At 42.9% G+C, this 15,214-nt stretch overlaps 2 protein-coding genes across 5 annotated transcripts in view; one reads left to right on the plus strand and one right to left on the minus strand.

The window, feature by feature from the left end:
• NOXA1 (NADPH oxidase activator 1) overlaps window positions 1-2,952 on the minus strand; it is a 44,486-nt gene extending 41,534 nt beyond the window's left edge. Inside the window, exon 1 of the mRNA XM_072633113.1 lies at window positions 2,620-2,952. Within this exon, the coding sequence (XP_072489214.1) occupies window positions 2,620-2,793 (174 nt within the window). The 5' untranslated portion in view covers window positions 2,794-2,952. The remainder of the gene's footprint in view (window positions 1-2,619) is intronic.
• Window positions 2,953-5,635: 2,683 nt separating this feature from the next.
• Window positions 5,636-15,214, plus strand: part of EXD3 (exonuclease 3'-5' domain containing 3) — a 429,786-nt gene continuing 420,207 nt past the window's right edge. For 3 of the 4 annotated variants that reach the window (XM_072633114.1, XM_072633118.1, XM_072633119.1), the window contains exon 1: window positions 5,636-5,944. The gene's annotated coding sequence lies outside the window, so the exon portion shown is untranslated. Of the gene's footprint in view, window positions 5,945-15,154; window positions 15,204-15,214 lie in introns of all 4 variants that reach the window. The other variant, XM_072633115.1, reaches the window with a different exon arrangement.

The raw sequence follows: 15,214 nt of genomic DNA on the forward strand, positions 1-15,214 counted from the left end.
TAATTGTGGGTTTTTCCCCGTGGTTCAGTCCTAGGTCCTCTACTCTTGTCTTTTAATACATTCTCTGAATGACTTTATCAGCTCCTATGAGTTTAATTATCTTCTCTATGCAGATGAATGTGGCAGCTAGGTGGTACAGTGGATAAAAGCACTGGGCTTGGAATCGGGAAAACTCATCTTCCTGAATTCAATCTGACCTCAGACACTTACTAGAAGCGTCACCCTGGGCAAGTCACTTAATTCTGTTTGGCCCCCGTATCCAGTCCTAGTTTCTCCCCTGGGCTTTGCTCCTGCACAATTCACTTGCCTATTGGAGATTTCAAACTGGATCTCTCAGACACATCTCAAACTCAGCATGTTAAAAACAGAACTTGTCTTTCTGTCCAAACCCATCCCTCTTTGGAACTCTGAGATCTTTGTTGAAGGCACTGTCATTCTTCTAGTGTCCTAGATTCATAACCTTGGTGTAATCATGGATGCCTCATCCTCCTTTACCCCAAATATCCTATCAGCTGCCAAATCTTGTCATTTTTACCTCAACAACATTTCTCTCACACAATTCCCACTTTAGTTCAAGTCCTCATCACTGTTCACCCAAGTTATGGCAATGGCCTTTTAACTGCATTTCCTATCTCTAGTCTCTCTCTGCTTTAGTATATCCTCCATACACAGCTGCCAAAGTGATCGCTCTCATGTATAGTTCTGACTTTTACACTCCTCCCACTCAGTCAACTCCACTGGCTCTCTACTGTCTTAAGAATAAAGTATAAACTCTTCTGTTTAGCTTATAAATCCCTTTATTACCTAGCTTCAACCTATTTCTCCAGTCTCACTGAACTTAGCTTCTCCTTCTCCACTCTGTGATTTCAACAAACTGGTCTTCTCTCAGTTTCTCAAACAGGACACTTAATTTCCCCTTTCCATAATTTTTACACTGACTGTGCCCCAACCTGGATTGTACTTTCTCCTCATATCCGCCTCATAGAATTTTTTTCTTCCTTGAAGGTGGAGCTCAAATATCACCTTCTGTGGGAAGCCCTTCCAGCTTATCTTAATTGTTAGTGTCCCCTCTCTCAAGTTTCCTTGTATTTGTCTACTTTGGATTTATTTGCATTTATTCAGTATATATCTATACATGTCATTATTCTCTCCCTTTAGAATGTAAGCTCTTTCTAGCAGGCATTTTGAAATTTATTTTATGTGTATTCCTTGTTCCTAGCATATAGTAGGAACCTAATAGAACTGATATATTGATCTACTTAGTTATTTACAAGTGGACTCTCCCATTAAAATCTAAGTTTCTTGAGGGCAGGGATTTTTTAAAGCATTCCTTTGTATCCCCAAACTTAGCATAGTGTCTGATGTGTAGTAAACCCTTAATGAGTTCTTTTTGATTGATTTTGATTGTTTGATTAATAAATGATTATTGAATTATAATTTAAATGGGTAAAGGATTATTATCCACATCATTCAGATAAAACAACTGAGGTTCAAAGAAGCTGAATTGCCTGAGGTCACAATTAAGTGATGGAATAGGAACTAGAATTCCATAGTCACAATTACTCTTGTAATCTTTTACCACAGAAGAACATGACTCAGTCCTGGGGGTAGTGTGCCTAGGAGATGAGATGTATTAAAAAACCAATATGACTAAAACATCTTCTGCCCACAGCATGGAAAAGGGGCCAGAATGCATCTAAAGTTTTTATGGTTGGGTTATATTCTAAGTATTATGTTTGTTCTCCTCTCAGCCTGTCTTGTCATCCTCACCTGCATACCCATTCCAACTTTCAAGTTATTCCTATCACCCATGGGAACTCAAGAAGATGGCCAAAATATTTTGTGTGGATTTGCCTAGTCTCTTTATAGCACCAGTAGGAAACATTGGAGAACCATTCCCTGGTCCATCTGATTCAACTCTATTCAACAAACATTCACTAAGTATCTGTTGTTCTAGGCATGGTGCTTCATGTTTGTCTTTCAGAATGGCTTCATCCATATGCCCACTGATGGATCGGACACTGTCTCATAAGGAAGCAAAAACTTCAGGTGCTACTAGATTCAACCTCAATAAATATTTGGTTTAATTGCATTTTATATTTTTTTGAGAACTTTATTTTCTTTTTAAAAAATTTAATATTTTATTTCCCCCCAATAATACATAAAAACAATTTTAACATCCTTTTTTCAAATTTCCAAATTCTCTCTCTCCCTACCCCTCTCTTCCCCATTGAGAAAGCTAGCAATATGACATGTTATACATCTGTAGTCATACAAAACACGTTTCCAAGTAAGTCATTGTATTTTAGTTTAGATCTGACTCTCTTTACCCCATATTGTGCCCTTATGGATGGGGAAGCTGGGAGCAGTCAATTCTGGATTGGGAAATACAGTGTGTGCCTGGTGGGGTGTGTTTTGAGTGAATGGCCTCCTCTCATTCAGATTCTCTCTTTTCTCCTTTCACATCTCCATGACCCCATCTTTTCTAGAAGTTATAGGATACTCAGGAGGTTGGGGTGCTAATTCGTCCTGATCTCAGGCTTTGGATGTCTGAGCTATAAGGTTTGGGATATAATCCTAGGCCTCACTAGCATCCCTCCCATTCCTTTGCCCACTCACCTGCAGGGCTGCCTCTGGATTTCCAGTTAGCAGGTGCACACAGCCCATGTTGAAGCAGATCTTGGAAGAAGGCTCTTCAATTCTGGAGAATAGTTCCAAGGCCAAATCCCAGTCCTTCCTATCCACAGCCTGGACAGCTTCATGCCAGCCCTTCACCAAATCACTGTATGACATTAAGGATGACCCTACAGTGGAGCTGGCCTAGCTACCCTGGGGGAAATAAAGAGCTCTTTGAGAAGGTATTGACTGAGCACCTTACAGCTGTGAGGTTGTGAGAGGATTGTGCCTGACACTCCTTAGAAGGCAGCCTTACCAGGGTGAGAATCTGGGCTGAGCAGGAAGTAAAGCCCCTTTCTGTTTACCTAGTAAGAGGTGGAGGTATGTGTGTGTGTGTATTCATGTGTGTGTGTGTGTGTGTGTGTGTGTGTGTGTGTGGAAAGGGGAGTGAAAGGGGGCTGGCTGAAAGGATCTTTCAGGTGCTGAGGTCTGGGGAACACCTGTCTTTTAGAGCTAGAGAAAAGATCCTGTTTCCAGTGGCTGTTGTGGGGGTGGGCTATGAATAATGATAAAATGTCTGGCTTTTAGACAGCTCTTCATATTCTGTATAGACTCTCACCTGTAGTTTCTACCTGTGGCAGAGCTGAGTGATGAAACACCTGCTATCAAGCTGCTCTGTGTGATGCGTGTTTTGTGGGAGGGGGAGGAGGGTCTTGGCCCCATCTCTAAAGGACAGAGGAGGACAAGAAGCTTCTGGTTCATTTTTTTTTTTTTAGGAAGACTTGACAGCCACTGCCCCTGTCCTCCTTCACATTTAAGTCCCTGTCATGAGCTGAGAGTATTTTAAGGAAGCAGTTTAGATTTGAAAACAATAATCAGATTGAAGTTTACTAACTAAAATGGAAAAGGATTTCATTTGGTTACTTTATGGTCATGGGATGGGGAGGAATTATGCATGGGGATGAGGCAGATGGGGTGAGGGGAGAGAAGGTTCATGTGTGGAAAAATATCTGTGAGGGGAGTGGGCTATGTGTGTATATGGGTGGGACAGGACAGAAGGGCAGTTATAAAAAAAGACAGAATAGAAATGCATTTGGTGAGGACTTCAAGAGGATGAAGGTCTCTGAAGGGCCTGAAGAGAATATAATATGGGGGAAATTCTCTGAGATATGGGGTGTAGCAGGGAGAGCTATTTTAAGAGGAATCTGGTATATGAAGATTAATCAAGGCACCTGTATGGATTCAGGAGTCTTGATTCTAGATCTAATAGGCTTCAGAGGACTGGGTCCTATCAGATTGTATTTTATTAGGGGCACCCATGCTCTTTATTTCGGGCTCCATTCACTCTGAATTCTCCACCTTCTCCTCAGTAGCAATCTCACACTGGAGATAGCTCTGCTCTGAGGACAGCTTTGCTGATTGCTGTGTCCCTAGCCACAACCACCATTTCATTAGGGGCCCCAGCCATGTTCACTTCACTCTCAGCAAATCTGGATTTCTCTGTCCTTACTAGTCATCTCACCAGTCACCTTTGCCCCAGCCTGGGTTTTTCTCCTCCCACTTCAACTTCCTTTTACACAGTCTTTCTCCACTAGAATATAAGCCTTTGAGGCTGGGTCCCGTTTATATCCTCCAATTTCAGCCGAGTGCTTAGAACAAAGTCCTTCATGTTCTACCTGGTTAGCTAGGTGGTAGAGTGGATATAGCACTGGGCCTGGGCTTCAAATGCAGCCTGAGTGACCCTGAGCAAGTTGCTTAGCTTGTCTGTTTCCCTAACTGTGAAGTGGGAATAACACAGCACCCACCTCTCAGGGTTGTTGTGAAGGCTAAATAAGATATCTGTAAGTGTCTAGCCCTGTTCCTGGCCCACAATAGGTGCTATATACAATGCTATTTCTTCTTTCCTCTCCCGCCCCCACCATCTCTTTCTGAGGTGAACAAGGGCATGTTAGGGAGACACGTAAACGTGCATGTGTGTGTGTGTGTGTGTGTGTGTGTGTGTGTGTGTGTGTATCTGATGTCCCTGGGGTGGTGGAGACCAATTAGGGATGTAGAGCGAGAAGTCTAACATGGAAGAAAATGTTTGTATATGAGGGGGTAGCACTCTAGTCCTTTTTTGGGTTGGGATATTTGGAGGAGACTCGGTGGCTGGAATAGTAATAATGACAGTATATATATGTATGTATATGTATATACGTGTGTAGACACCCACACACACATACATCCTACACAGTCTCTTTGGATCCTTACAACCCTGTGAGGCAGATACTACCGGTATCATCACCCATATTTTCTAAAAGAGGAAACTGGGGTTGAGAGAGGTCATGTAGACCCATGGTCACAGAGCTAGTCAGCATGAGAGGTGGGTTTCTAGCCTGGGATTCCCCAGGAATCTGGGGTGGGAGAGCTCTGAGGGGGAAGGTCTCAGGAGGGGGCCTGGGTATCTGAAATATGAGGATTGTGGGGGAGGGCACAGAGGGGGTCTTTGAGGGGGTTGAGGCCTGGAGGAGGGAGTGGAAGGGAAACAGGGTCTGGGGGGGAATAATAAGGCCATGGTGGGGGTTGTCTGAGGGAAACAGTATAGAACGTTGAGAGACTGAGGAGACAGACTATGGGAAGACTGAATGGAGTGGGGGGACTGCAGGGAACAGAATATGGGGGATTTAGAGTGACAGTGTGGGGAGATGCTGGGGGGACAGGGTGTAGAGGGACTGAGGGGGCTGGGGGCTGGATACAGGAAGACTGGATGGAACACAACGATGTGGGGGGACCTGCAGGGAACAGAGTGTAGGGGATTGGGGGGATTTAGGAGGGCAGAGGACGGAGTCTCTGGGGGCTGAGAGGGCAGGATGCAGGAGGACTAATGGATCAGGATGTGGAAGGACTCTTGGGGGGACAAGATAAGGGGGGATTTAGAGGGATGGAGCACGAGGAGCCGCGATATGAGGGGGCTCCGAGACACGAGTGGGGGGGGCTAAGGGGAACAACATGGGGGGCCTAAGAGGACAGGATGTGGGGGCCCCTGAGGGCGCTGCACCAGGCGGCGGCCAGGTCGGCACTTCCCGGAGGGCCCCACCCCGCCGCTGGGGACACAGGGCCTCCCGGTCCGGAGCGGTCCACGCCCACAGGCTAGGCCCGAGTTCTGGGGAGCCGCTGGGGTGCCGTTGGGGCCTTCCTGCCCTCAGCAGCGCTCGGCCCGGCTTCGGTGCCCCCGGAAAAGCGGTCCGGCGCCATTCCGGTGCACGGCTCCGCCGCCGCCCCGCCGCCGACGTTCCGCTGCCGGGAGGGGAGAGGGCGCCGCCCCGCGGGCTCCGAACGCCGGCTCCACGTGAGTGGCCGCGGGCACACGGGGACACGGGGACGTGGGGACACGGGGCCCGGAGGGCCCTGGCCCGGAGATCGCGGCTCTGGGGCCCGCCAGGGCGCCTGTGTGAAAGAGTTGGGGAGCCTCCGGGCGGTGTGGGTGGGGGCGTCGGAGGGAGGGGTCTAGGGGACCGTGTGATTGTGGGGGGCCACGGGGCTGCTAGGCTGGGGGGATGGGGGGGTCTGTTCAGGGGTCCCCGAGCCCCTCCCCCGCCTTCGGCCCCGGGTCCCAATTCCTAGAGCCCGGTGAGCTCCCGAGGGAGCGTCCAGATTCCGGGCGTGGTCCGGGGCGGTCACCGCCCAGACGCATCCTCGGCTCGACCCCGTGCAGCCCCGGGGCCGCCTCCTCCGAGAAGCCTTCCCCTCCCTCCCGTCCCTCCGCGCCTCCTCCCCCAGCCCCCGCTCCCCAAGTCTTGATTTCCCTTCTGCTTTAATTTCTCAGAACACTTTGTTCGACCCCTCCACACAACCAAATTTTGGCTTGTATTTTTATGTATTTGGGTGTCCTCCTTCCTGCTGGGTTGAAAGCTCCCTGGGAGCAGGGGCTGTGCCATTGCTGTGCCATCCCCGTTCTTTCCAGCCCAGAACAAAGCCTTGCCCCCGTCGGTGCCTGGGTATGAGATTGTTGGAAAGAACGTGCGGGTAACCCCCCGTGGAGAGCGGGACGAGGATCCAGGTCTCAGCGGGGCTGCCATGTCCAGCGTGGCCGTAAGGTGTCAGTGCAGTCTTGGGAGGACAGTGGTGTGGACCCTGGTGGCACCCACCGGACTCAGAGACCAGGAAGAGCCCCTGGGTCTGTATTGGCGCCGTCCCTGAGGGTCTTCCTCTCCCAGACTGATGGGTGAAAGAGGCCATTCTTTGCCCCATCCCTTACCTGCCCTAACCACTGGACGGGTGTTGCCTCAGACAGCCGAGGCCAAGGTCTCCCCTGCAGCCAGCCCGTCTCCAGCTGTCCTGACCTGCCCCGGCCCCGGGCCCCACATGGCTCCTGTGGCGCAGCCCTCCCTGCTTCAGCCTGATTCCCTCTGCCGCAAGGACGGACAAACGTCCGTACCGGGAGCAGCGTCTGTCCCTGAGGGCACAGCCTGTGTAATTCAATTAAATGTCCAAATGTACTGTGGCATTTTTTGACATTTTATTTAACATTTTCTAACAGTGATAGGCAGGATGCAGAAAGAACCTGTGGAGCCTGTATTATTTTAGAATTTCTAGTTATTTTATGTAGTTACAGATTCAGCGTTAGACAGGACCCCAGAGGCCATCCAGTCCAACTCCCCTCCCCCCCTTTTTTTCAGATCAGTAAATTGAGGTTTAGGGACTTGCAGAGTAGTAAGTGATAACCAATATTTGAACCAGATTTTTTGACTCTTTCCATTATATTTGGGCTGGCCAGAAATTTGTGTTAGTCCCACACGTAAAGAAAAGTACTTATTGGCAAATGAATGGTTCTCTTCAGAGTGGCTGAATGGTTTAGTGGAAAGGTGCCTCAATTGGGAGCCAGCAGATTCAGGCTTTAGGCTTGTCTTTTCCTCTGCCTTGCTCTATGACTTTTGGCAAAGTCACTTATGAGGTTGGATTAGATGGTCTCTGTGATCCCATTTAGCTTTACGCGCTCTGATTCTAAAGACCACAGAAAGAATATTTAACATTTAAAAGAGCTATTTGTGTGTGTATACTGGAAAGAACACTGGACGTGGGGGGCAGAAGAATGAGGTTCTTAGTGCAGTCCTTAACTGGCAGGCTTGATCATAAATCATTTCACCTTAGCGCATCTCAGTAAAAAGATTGTACTAGACAATTTCTGAGAGTTCTTCCAATTCTAGCCAAATAATTTTAATCACTACTAAATATAGTGCATGTAAAACAGTTTAAGGAGACGTTTCTTAGTACTAATTTTTCCTGTTGATTAAAAAAAAACTTATTTGATATTTTATTTTTCCCAATTACATGTGAAAACAATTTTAACATTTCCCCCCAAATTTTGAGTTCCAAATTCTCTCCCTCCCTCCCCTCCCCACCCCATTGAGAAGGCAAACAATTTGACATAGGTTATACATATTCATAGTCATGCAAAACACACTTCCTTGTAAGTCATTCTGTGAAAGAAAACACAGACAAAAAACCTTCAAGAAAAATAAAGAAAGAGTATCTTTGATTACATTTAGGCTCTACTAGTTCTTTCTCTGGTGCTGGACAGTACCTTGCATCATAAGTTCTACAGAATTGTTTTGGATCATTGTATTGCTGAGAATAGCTAAGTTATTCATAGTAGATCATCATACAATATTGCTGTACTGTGTACAATGTTCTCCTAGCTCTGCTCATTTGCATCGGTTCATGTAAGTCTCTCCATGTTTTTTCCATGTCTTTTCTATGTTTTTCTGAGAGCATCCTGCTCATCATTTCTTAAAGCACAAATTAAGGGACATCTCCTCAATTTCCAATTCTTTGCCACCAGAAAATAGCAGCTATAAATATTTTTGTATGTATAGGTCCTTTTCCTTTTTTAAAAAATCTCATTTGGGATACAGACTGAGTAGTTATATTGCTAGGTCAAAGGGTATGCGTGGTTTTGTAGGCCTTTGGGCATAGTTCCCAGTTTTTTTACATAATGATTAAATTAATTCACAACTCCACCAATAGTGCATTAGTATCTGTTTTCCCACATCCCCTTCAGCATTTGTCATTTTCCGTTTTTATCCTATTAGCTAATCTAATAGGTCTGAGATAGTACCTCAGATGGTTTTAACTTGCATTTCTGTGACCAATAGTAATTTAAAGCATTTTCTCATATGACTATAGACAGCTTTGATTACTTCTTCTGAAAAGTGATTGTTCTTATTTTTTGATCAATTGAATAACAGGTCTTAAATTTGACTGATTTTCCTATATATTTGAGAGATGAGGCTTTTATCAGAGAAACTTGCTTCACAATTCTTTTTTCACAGACATGATGGCTAATTGTATTTCCCTCCATCCTATTTCCCCCCTGTTTATCCCACTCTCTCTCTCTCTCCTTTTATCTTGTCCATTCTCAAAAGTGTTTTGCTTCTGACTTTTACCTCCCCTAAACTGCCCTCTTTTCTATGAGGTCCTTCTACCCTCCTTGTCATATCCCCTACCCTTCCTACTTTCCTGTAAGGTAAGATAGATTTCTATGCCCAACTGAGTGTGTATATTATTTCCTTTTTTAGCCAGTTCTGATGAGATTAAGGTTCACGTGCTTCCCTCCCTACTTCCCCCATTTTCTCTTTTGTTGTAAAATTTCTTTCAGGCCTCTTATGTCAGATAATTTATACCATTTTACCTTTTCCTTTCCCCTTCTCCCAGTGTATTCTTTCTCATTCCTTAATTTTATTTTTTACGATAATCATACTATCACATTCAACCTATGCTTCTACTTACTGTCTTTGTATACTCCTTCTAACTGCCCTAATAATGAGAAAATTTTTAGGGATTATAAATATGATTTTCCCATGTAGGAATATAAACAGTTTAATCTTATTGAATCCCTTATGATTTTTCTTTCCTGTTTACCTTTTTATGATTCTCTTGAGTCTTGTATTTTGAAAGTCAGTTTTTCTATTCAGCTCTGGTCTTTTCTTCAGGAATGCTTGAAAGTCCTCTATTTCATTGAATGTCTATTTTTGCCCTTGAAGGATTATACTTAATTTTGCCGGGTTGGTGATTCTTGGTTGTAATCCTATCTCTTTTGCCCTACAGAATATCATGTTCTAAGCCCTCCAGTTTTAATGTAGAAGCTGCTAAATCTTGTGTTATTCTGACTGTGACTGCACAATATTCGAGTATTATTGATCTGAAACATCTGGAATTTAGCTCTAATATTCAGGAGATGGTTGGTGGATTTTTTCAATTTCTATTTTGCCCTCTAGTTTTGGAATTTCAAGGCAGTTTTCCTTGATGATTTCTTGAAAGATAATGTCTAAGGCTCTTTTTTAGGTCCTGGCCTTTAGGTAGTTCAATAATTATTGCATTATCTCTTCTGGATCTATTTTCCAGGTCAGTTTTTCCAGTGAGATACTTAATATTCTATTTTTTCAATCTTTTGATTTTGTTTTATTGTTTTGTGATGTCTCATAAAGTCATTAGCTTCCAGTTACCCAATTCTAATTTTTAAGGAATTATTTTCTTCAGTGAGCTTTTGTACCTCCTTTTCCATTTGACAAGTTCTATTTTTAAGGAGTTCTTCTCTTGATTGGATGGTTTTTTTTTTTGCCTCTTTTACTATTTGGCCTAGTTTGTTTTTAAAGGTGTTATTTTCTTCAGTATTTTTTTTTTTGGAGCCTCTTTTACCAAAATATTGACTCTTTTTTTCATGATTTTCTTACATTACTCTTATTTCTCTTCCCAATTTTTCCTCTGTCTCTCTTACTTGATTTTTAAAATCCTTTTTGAGCTCTTCCATGACTTGAGACCAATTCATATTTTTTTTGAATGCAGGAATTTTGGCTTTGTTGTCTTGTGATTGTTGTCTTTGTATTTTGTTCTTCCTTGTCACCATAATAACTTTCTATAGTCTGAATTTTTTCTTTTATTTGCTTATTTTCTATTCTATTTCTTGACTTAACTCTATGCTAAAGTAGAGCTCTGCTTCCGAAGTGGAGGGGGCCCTGTCCTAAGCTTCATTTTTTTTTTTTTTTTTTGGTGCAGCTATTTTCAGAAGTAATTCTCAGGACCTGTAAGTTTTTGACTCTTCTAAGATAGTATGATCTAGGGAATGGTGTGTTTGTTGCTCTTCTGTACTGTGTATTGGTTTGTGAGTGGCCACAAGCACTGTTTTCAAATCTTTTTTATCCTTTCCCCCAGTCTGCCCTCCCTTCTATTGTTCTCCTTCTCCTATCCCCTTCCCCTGCCTTCCTATGAGGTAAAATAGATTTCCATACTCAGTTCAATGTGTGTTATTCCCTCCTTAAACCAAATCTGATGAAAGTAAGACTCACTTATTCTCTCTTACCTCCTCCCTCTTCCCCTCCATTGTAAAATCTCTTTCTTGCCTCTTTTATGTGGGATGCTTTACTACATTCTACCTCTCCCTTTCTCTTTTTCCCAGTACATTCCTCTCAACACTTAATTTTGTTTTTTAGGTATCCTCCTTTCATATTCAGCTCACCCTGTGCCCTCTGTCTATATATATATATAGATAGAAAGATAGATAGATAGATAGATAGATAGATAGATTAGATAGATATATACATATAGACACATATACATATGCCTATACATATAAAATACACACAATTATTGGTCTACCTGAAAACTACGATCAAAAAAATTACATCTTGATTTCAATATAATTGATTTCCTTTGTTGTCCTATATATTTTATTCAGCAAATCAACTAGCATTTATCAAGTGTCTGTTATATGCAAAGCACTGTGTTAAGTGCTGGGGATACAAAGAAATGGAGAAATAGTTTCTGTTCTCAGGTAGCTCCCAGTTCAATGGGAGAGTCAACATACAAATAACTATGTGCAAATAAGATGCATACAGGACAAATTGGAGGTGGTCTCAGAAGGAAGGCAGTAAGATTAAGGAGAACTGGGAACAGCTTTTTGCAAAAGGTAGAACTTTAGTTGAGGCTTAAAGGAAGCCAGGGAAGATGAGGAGGGATAACATGCTAAGTATGGGTGATGGCCAGTGAAAATGCCAGAAGTCCGGAGATAGAATGTTTTATGTGAGGAACAGTAGAGAGGCTAGTGTCACTGGATCAAAGAGTATATGGAGAGGAAAAGATGTAAGAAGATTGTAAAGATAGGAAAGGGCAAGGAAGGAAGGGCTTTAAAAGCAAAAAAAAAAAAATTTCATTGAAGTTTATTGAATTGGGAGGGGGGGATGTGATATGGTCAGACCTGTTCTTTCATGAGATTAATCTGACAGCTAAATTGAGGATGGATTTAAGTGGGAAAGACTTGAGGCAGGGATGCTATTGTAATAGCTGAGGTGTGAGATGATGAGAATTTATACCAGAATGGTTCAGTGTCAGAGGAATAAGAAAGTGAACGCATCCATTGTAGATGGCCTTCTCAGGCCATCTTAGCATCCACAAAAGGAAGGAGAGATGTAGGATAATAGCTAGTAGGAATGGATGGAACAAATGAAGGTTTCTTTGAGGTTTGGGGAGACATGGGTGTGTTTATAGGCAGTAGGGAAGCAATTAATACACTGAGAGCAGTTAAAGATTAGTGAGGGAAAAATAATGGATACAGCAATCTTCTGGAGAAGATAGGATCAAATGGGATCACTTGTATATGTAGAAAGATATGCCTTGGCAAGGAGAAGGGCCACCTCTTTATGTGACATGGGTGAAGATGGAGATAATGGCAGAAGGCATCTTTGTGATGTGTGATGATATAAAGGGGAGAAGGGGGAGCTCTTGGGGAAAAGGGAGAGATCTTGAGGAATGGCCTCAGTTTTTTTAGCTGAGAGCGTAGGGGAGGGAGAGTTATAGAAGGTTTCAGGAAGGATGAAAAAGGTTTAGAGAAGGTTTAAATAAGAGCTAGCATTTATATTTAAGGTTTGTAATGTGTTGTACATATGTTACCTCATTTGTAAAAGGATTTCTTTGCTTCAGTGAGGGCCCAGGTGAGATTACATAACCTAAACTTGTTGCAGACCCAGTCAGCATAGTTTTGTGATCTTCTCTAACTTCATTCAACAGTGCATGAATAGGAATGAAGGCAGTGGATGGTGGGAGCAGTCCAAGGCCAGTGTTTAGTAAGGGAAGTTCTTAGATAGGATAAATGGGCAAGAGACTTGAGAAGAGTGTAGAGTTGAACTGGTTCTCTAAGGAGTCAAGTTGGAAAAAAGAGTGTAGCCCATGTAGGAGATAGCCTGGGAAAGACCTGAGGGATGAAGGTATTGGAGTTTGCAGTGGAAGGCAGAGGGCAAAGGTGGAATGACAACAGATTATGATCAGATAAAGTAATTTCAGAGATCAGGAACATGAATGTGGAACATTTGTTGACCTCCAGTCTTGCATCTCCAGTTGTCTTTCAGATATCTCAAACTGGATGTCCAGTAGACATCTTAAATTCAATATGTCTAAAACAGATCTCTTTATCTTTCCCCCTAAATCCTTCCCCACTTCTGTCTTTCCTATTACTATGAATGTGAAGGCAACACCATCCTTCAGGTCCCAAATCTAGGAATCATTCTCACTATCTCCCATTCCCTCACATCCAAGCTGATGCTAAGGCCTGCTGATTTCACTTTTGCAACATTTCTCAAATGCATCCCCTGCTGTGTCCTCTGACACAGCCACCACTGTAGTGCAGGATCTCATCATTTCACACCTTGATTACTACAACAATCTGCTGGTGGGTCTGCCTGTCTCTTGTCTCTCCCTATTCCAATCCATTCTCCATTCAGCCACTTAAGTGATTTTCCTTAAAGGGAGGTCTGATCATATTAAACTGCCCCAAACTTTAGTGGCTTCCTGTTGCCTCCAGGAGCAAACACAAGATGTTCTGTTTGGCATTCAAAGTCCTTCATTACCTAGCCCCTTTTCACCTTTCCAGTCTTCTCACACCTTATACCTTACTGTCTACCACCTACTCTTCCTGGCCATTCCAGGATCCAGATGCTTCATCCCTCAGCTGTTAGCATTTCCTTTCACTGTCCTTCATTCTTGGAGTCCTCCCAACTAAAGTCCCAACTAAAATCTTGTCTTTTATGGAAACCTTTTGCCACCCCTCTTAATTCTATGTAGTTCCATCCTTCTGTGAGTTATTTCCTATTTATTCCATGGATATAGCTTGTTTATTTGTTGTCTCTCCCATTAGTTTGTGAGCTCCTTGTGGCAAGTACTGTCTTTTGCCTCCTTTTGTCTCCTCAGAATTTAGCACAGTGCCTGACACATAATAGGCGCTTAATAAATGTTTATTGATTGACTGATGATTAATCCCATTCCCAACTAAAATCCCAGCTTCTACAGGAAGCCTTCCCTAACCCCTCTTAATTCCAGTGCCTTCCATTATTTTCCTATTTATCCTGTATGTAGCTTGCTTTGTATATATTTGCTGCATGTTATCTTCCCAGTTAGATTGTAAGCTCCTTGAAGATAGGGATTATCTTTTACCTCTTTTTGTATCCCTAGAGCTTGTGATGTATTAGGCATTTAATAAATATATATTGATTAATTTAGCTAGAGTATATAAAAGGGAGTCATTTGAAATCAGACTAGAAGGCATTGTGAAGAGCCTTAATTGCCAGGCTAAGTTGTTTGTATTTTATCCTTTGGGCCATGGGGAGCTACTGAAAGTTTTTGATTAGGGGAATGGTGTCAGCAGGAACATTATTTTGATAATTCTGTGAAACATAGATAAGAGAGAAAGCGAGGAAGAGGTGAAAGTCACTTGAACTAGGATGGTGGTGGTGCAGGCCTGCTTATTGGGAGAATGGTGGCATTATCAATAGAAAGACGGAAGTTAAAAGGAGGGGTAGGTTTTGTCAGGAGGATGATGTGCTTGGACAAGCATTTGACATTCTGGCAAGGCATCCAGATAAGATCATTGATACTGAAGACAGAGCTTTGGAATTTATCTCGTATTTGAGTATTTTGAAGCTTCTATGGCTTCATAGATCTGGTTACTTATAATAATTCAGACTTTAACCCACTAATGCATGTCCATTCTGTGTGACTCTTACCAATACCCTTCCTTAAAAATGTTTGGAGACTTTGTCTAGATCTCTTGACTTGTGTAGATAGCAGTAGAATAGCCTATAGGTGAACCATCATTTTCACCATGTGATTTGATTGGTCCATCTTTTTTTCCAGAGTCAAGGGAGTCAGTGATGTCACCATGGAAAAAAATACTGAGAAGTGGATGAAATATAAATTTAAGTGTGAAAGAGGAGAGTACTTTCTATGTTTAGTCTACTCAGTAAACACCTATCGACAGATTGACTGTGCTGAAGAAAGAACACTGGGGTAGAGGGTGTGTTAAGTTTGGATAAGCTTTCCATAGACCAGGCTTAAATGGCCTTAGTGACATTAGGCATGTCCAGAGCTGGAAACAGGGCTAAGGAAGATAGTTCTACTCACTAAGCCATGGTTTATATTGCCTATTCTATTAGTGCTAGCCTGGGGTTTTGGTTCTGTATTCTGAGGAATACAAATAATGACTTCTCTACCCTTGTTAATTATTGTTTTTTAGATAGCAGAAGAGATTGCACAGCTATTAGAGATCTATTACCTTTTCACAAGTAAGTGTTTT

This window comes from Notamacropus eugenii, chromosome 1, assembly GCF_028372415.1.
Source record: "Notamacropus eugenii isolate mMacEug1 chromosome 1, mMacEug1.pri_v2, whole genome shotgun sequence".
NCBI lineage: Eukaryota > Metazoa > Chordata > Mammalia > Diprotodontia > Macropodidae > Notamacropus > Notamacropus eugenii.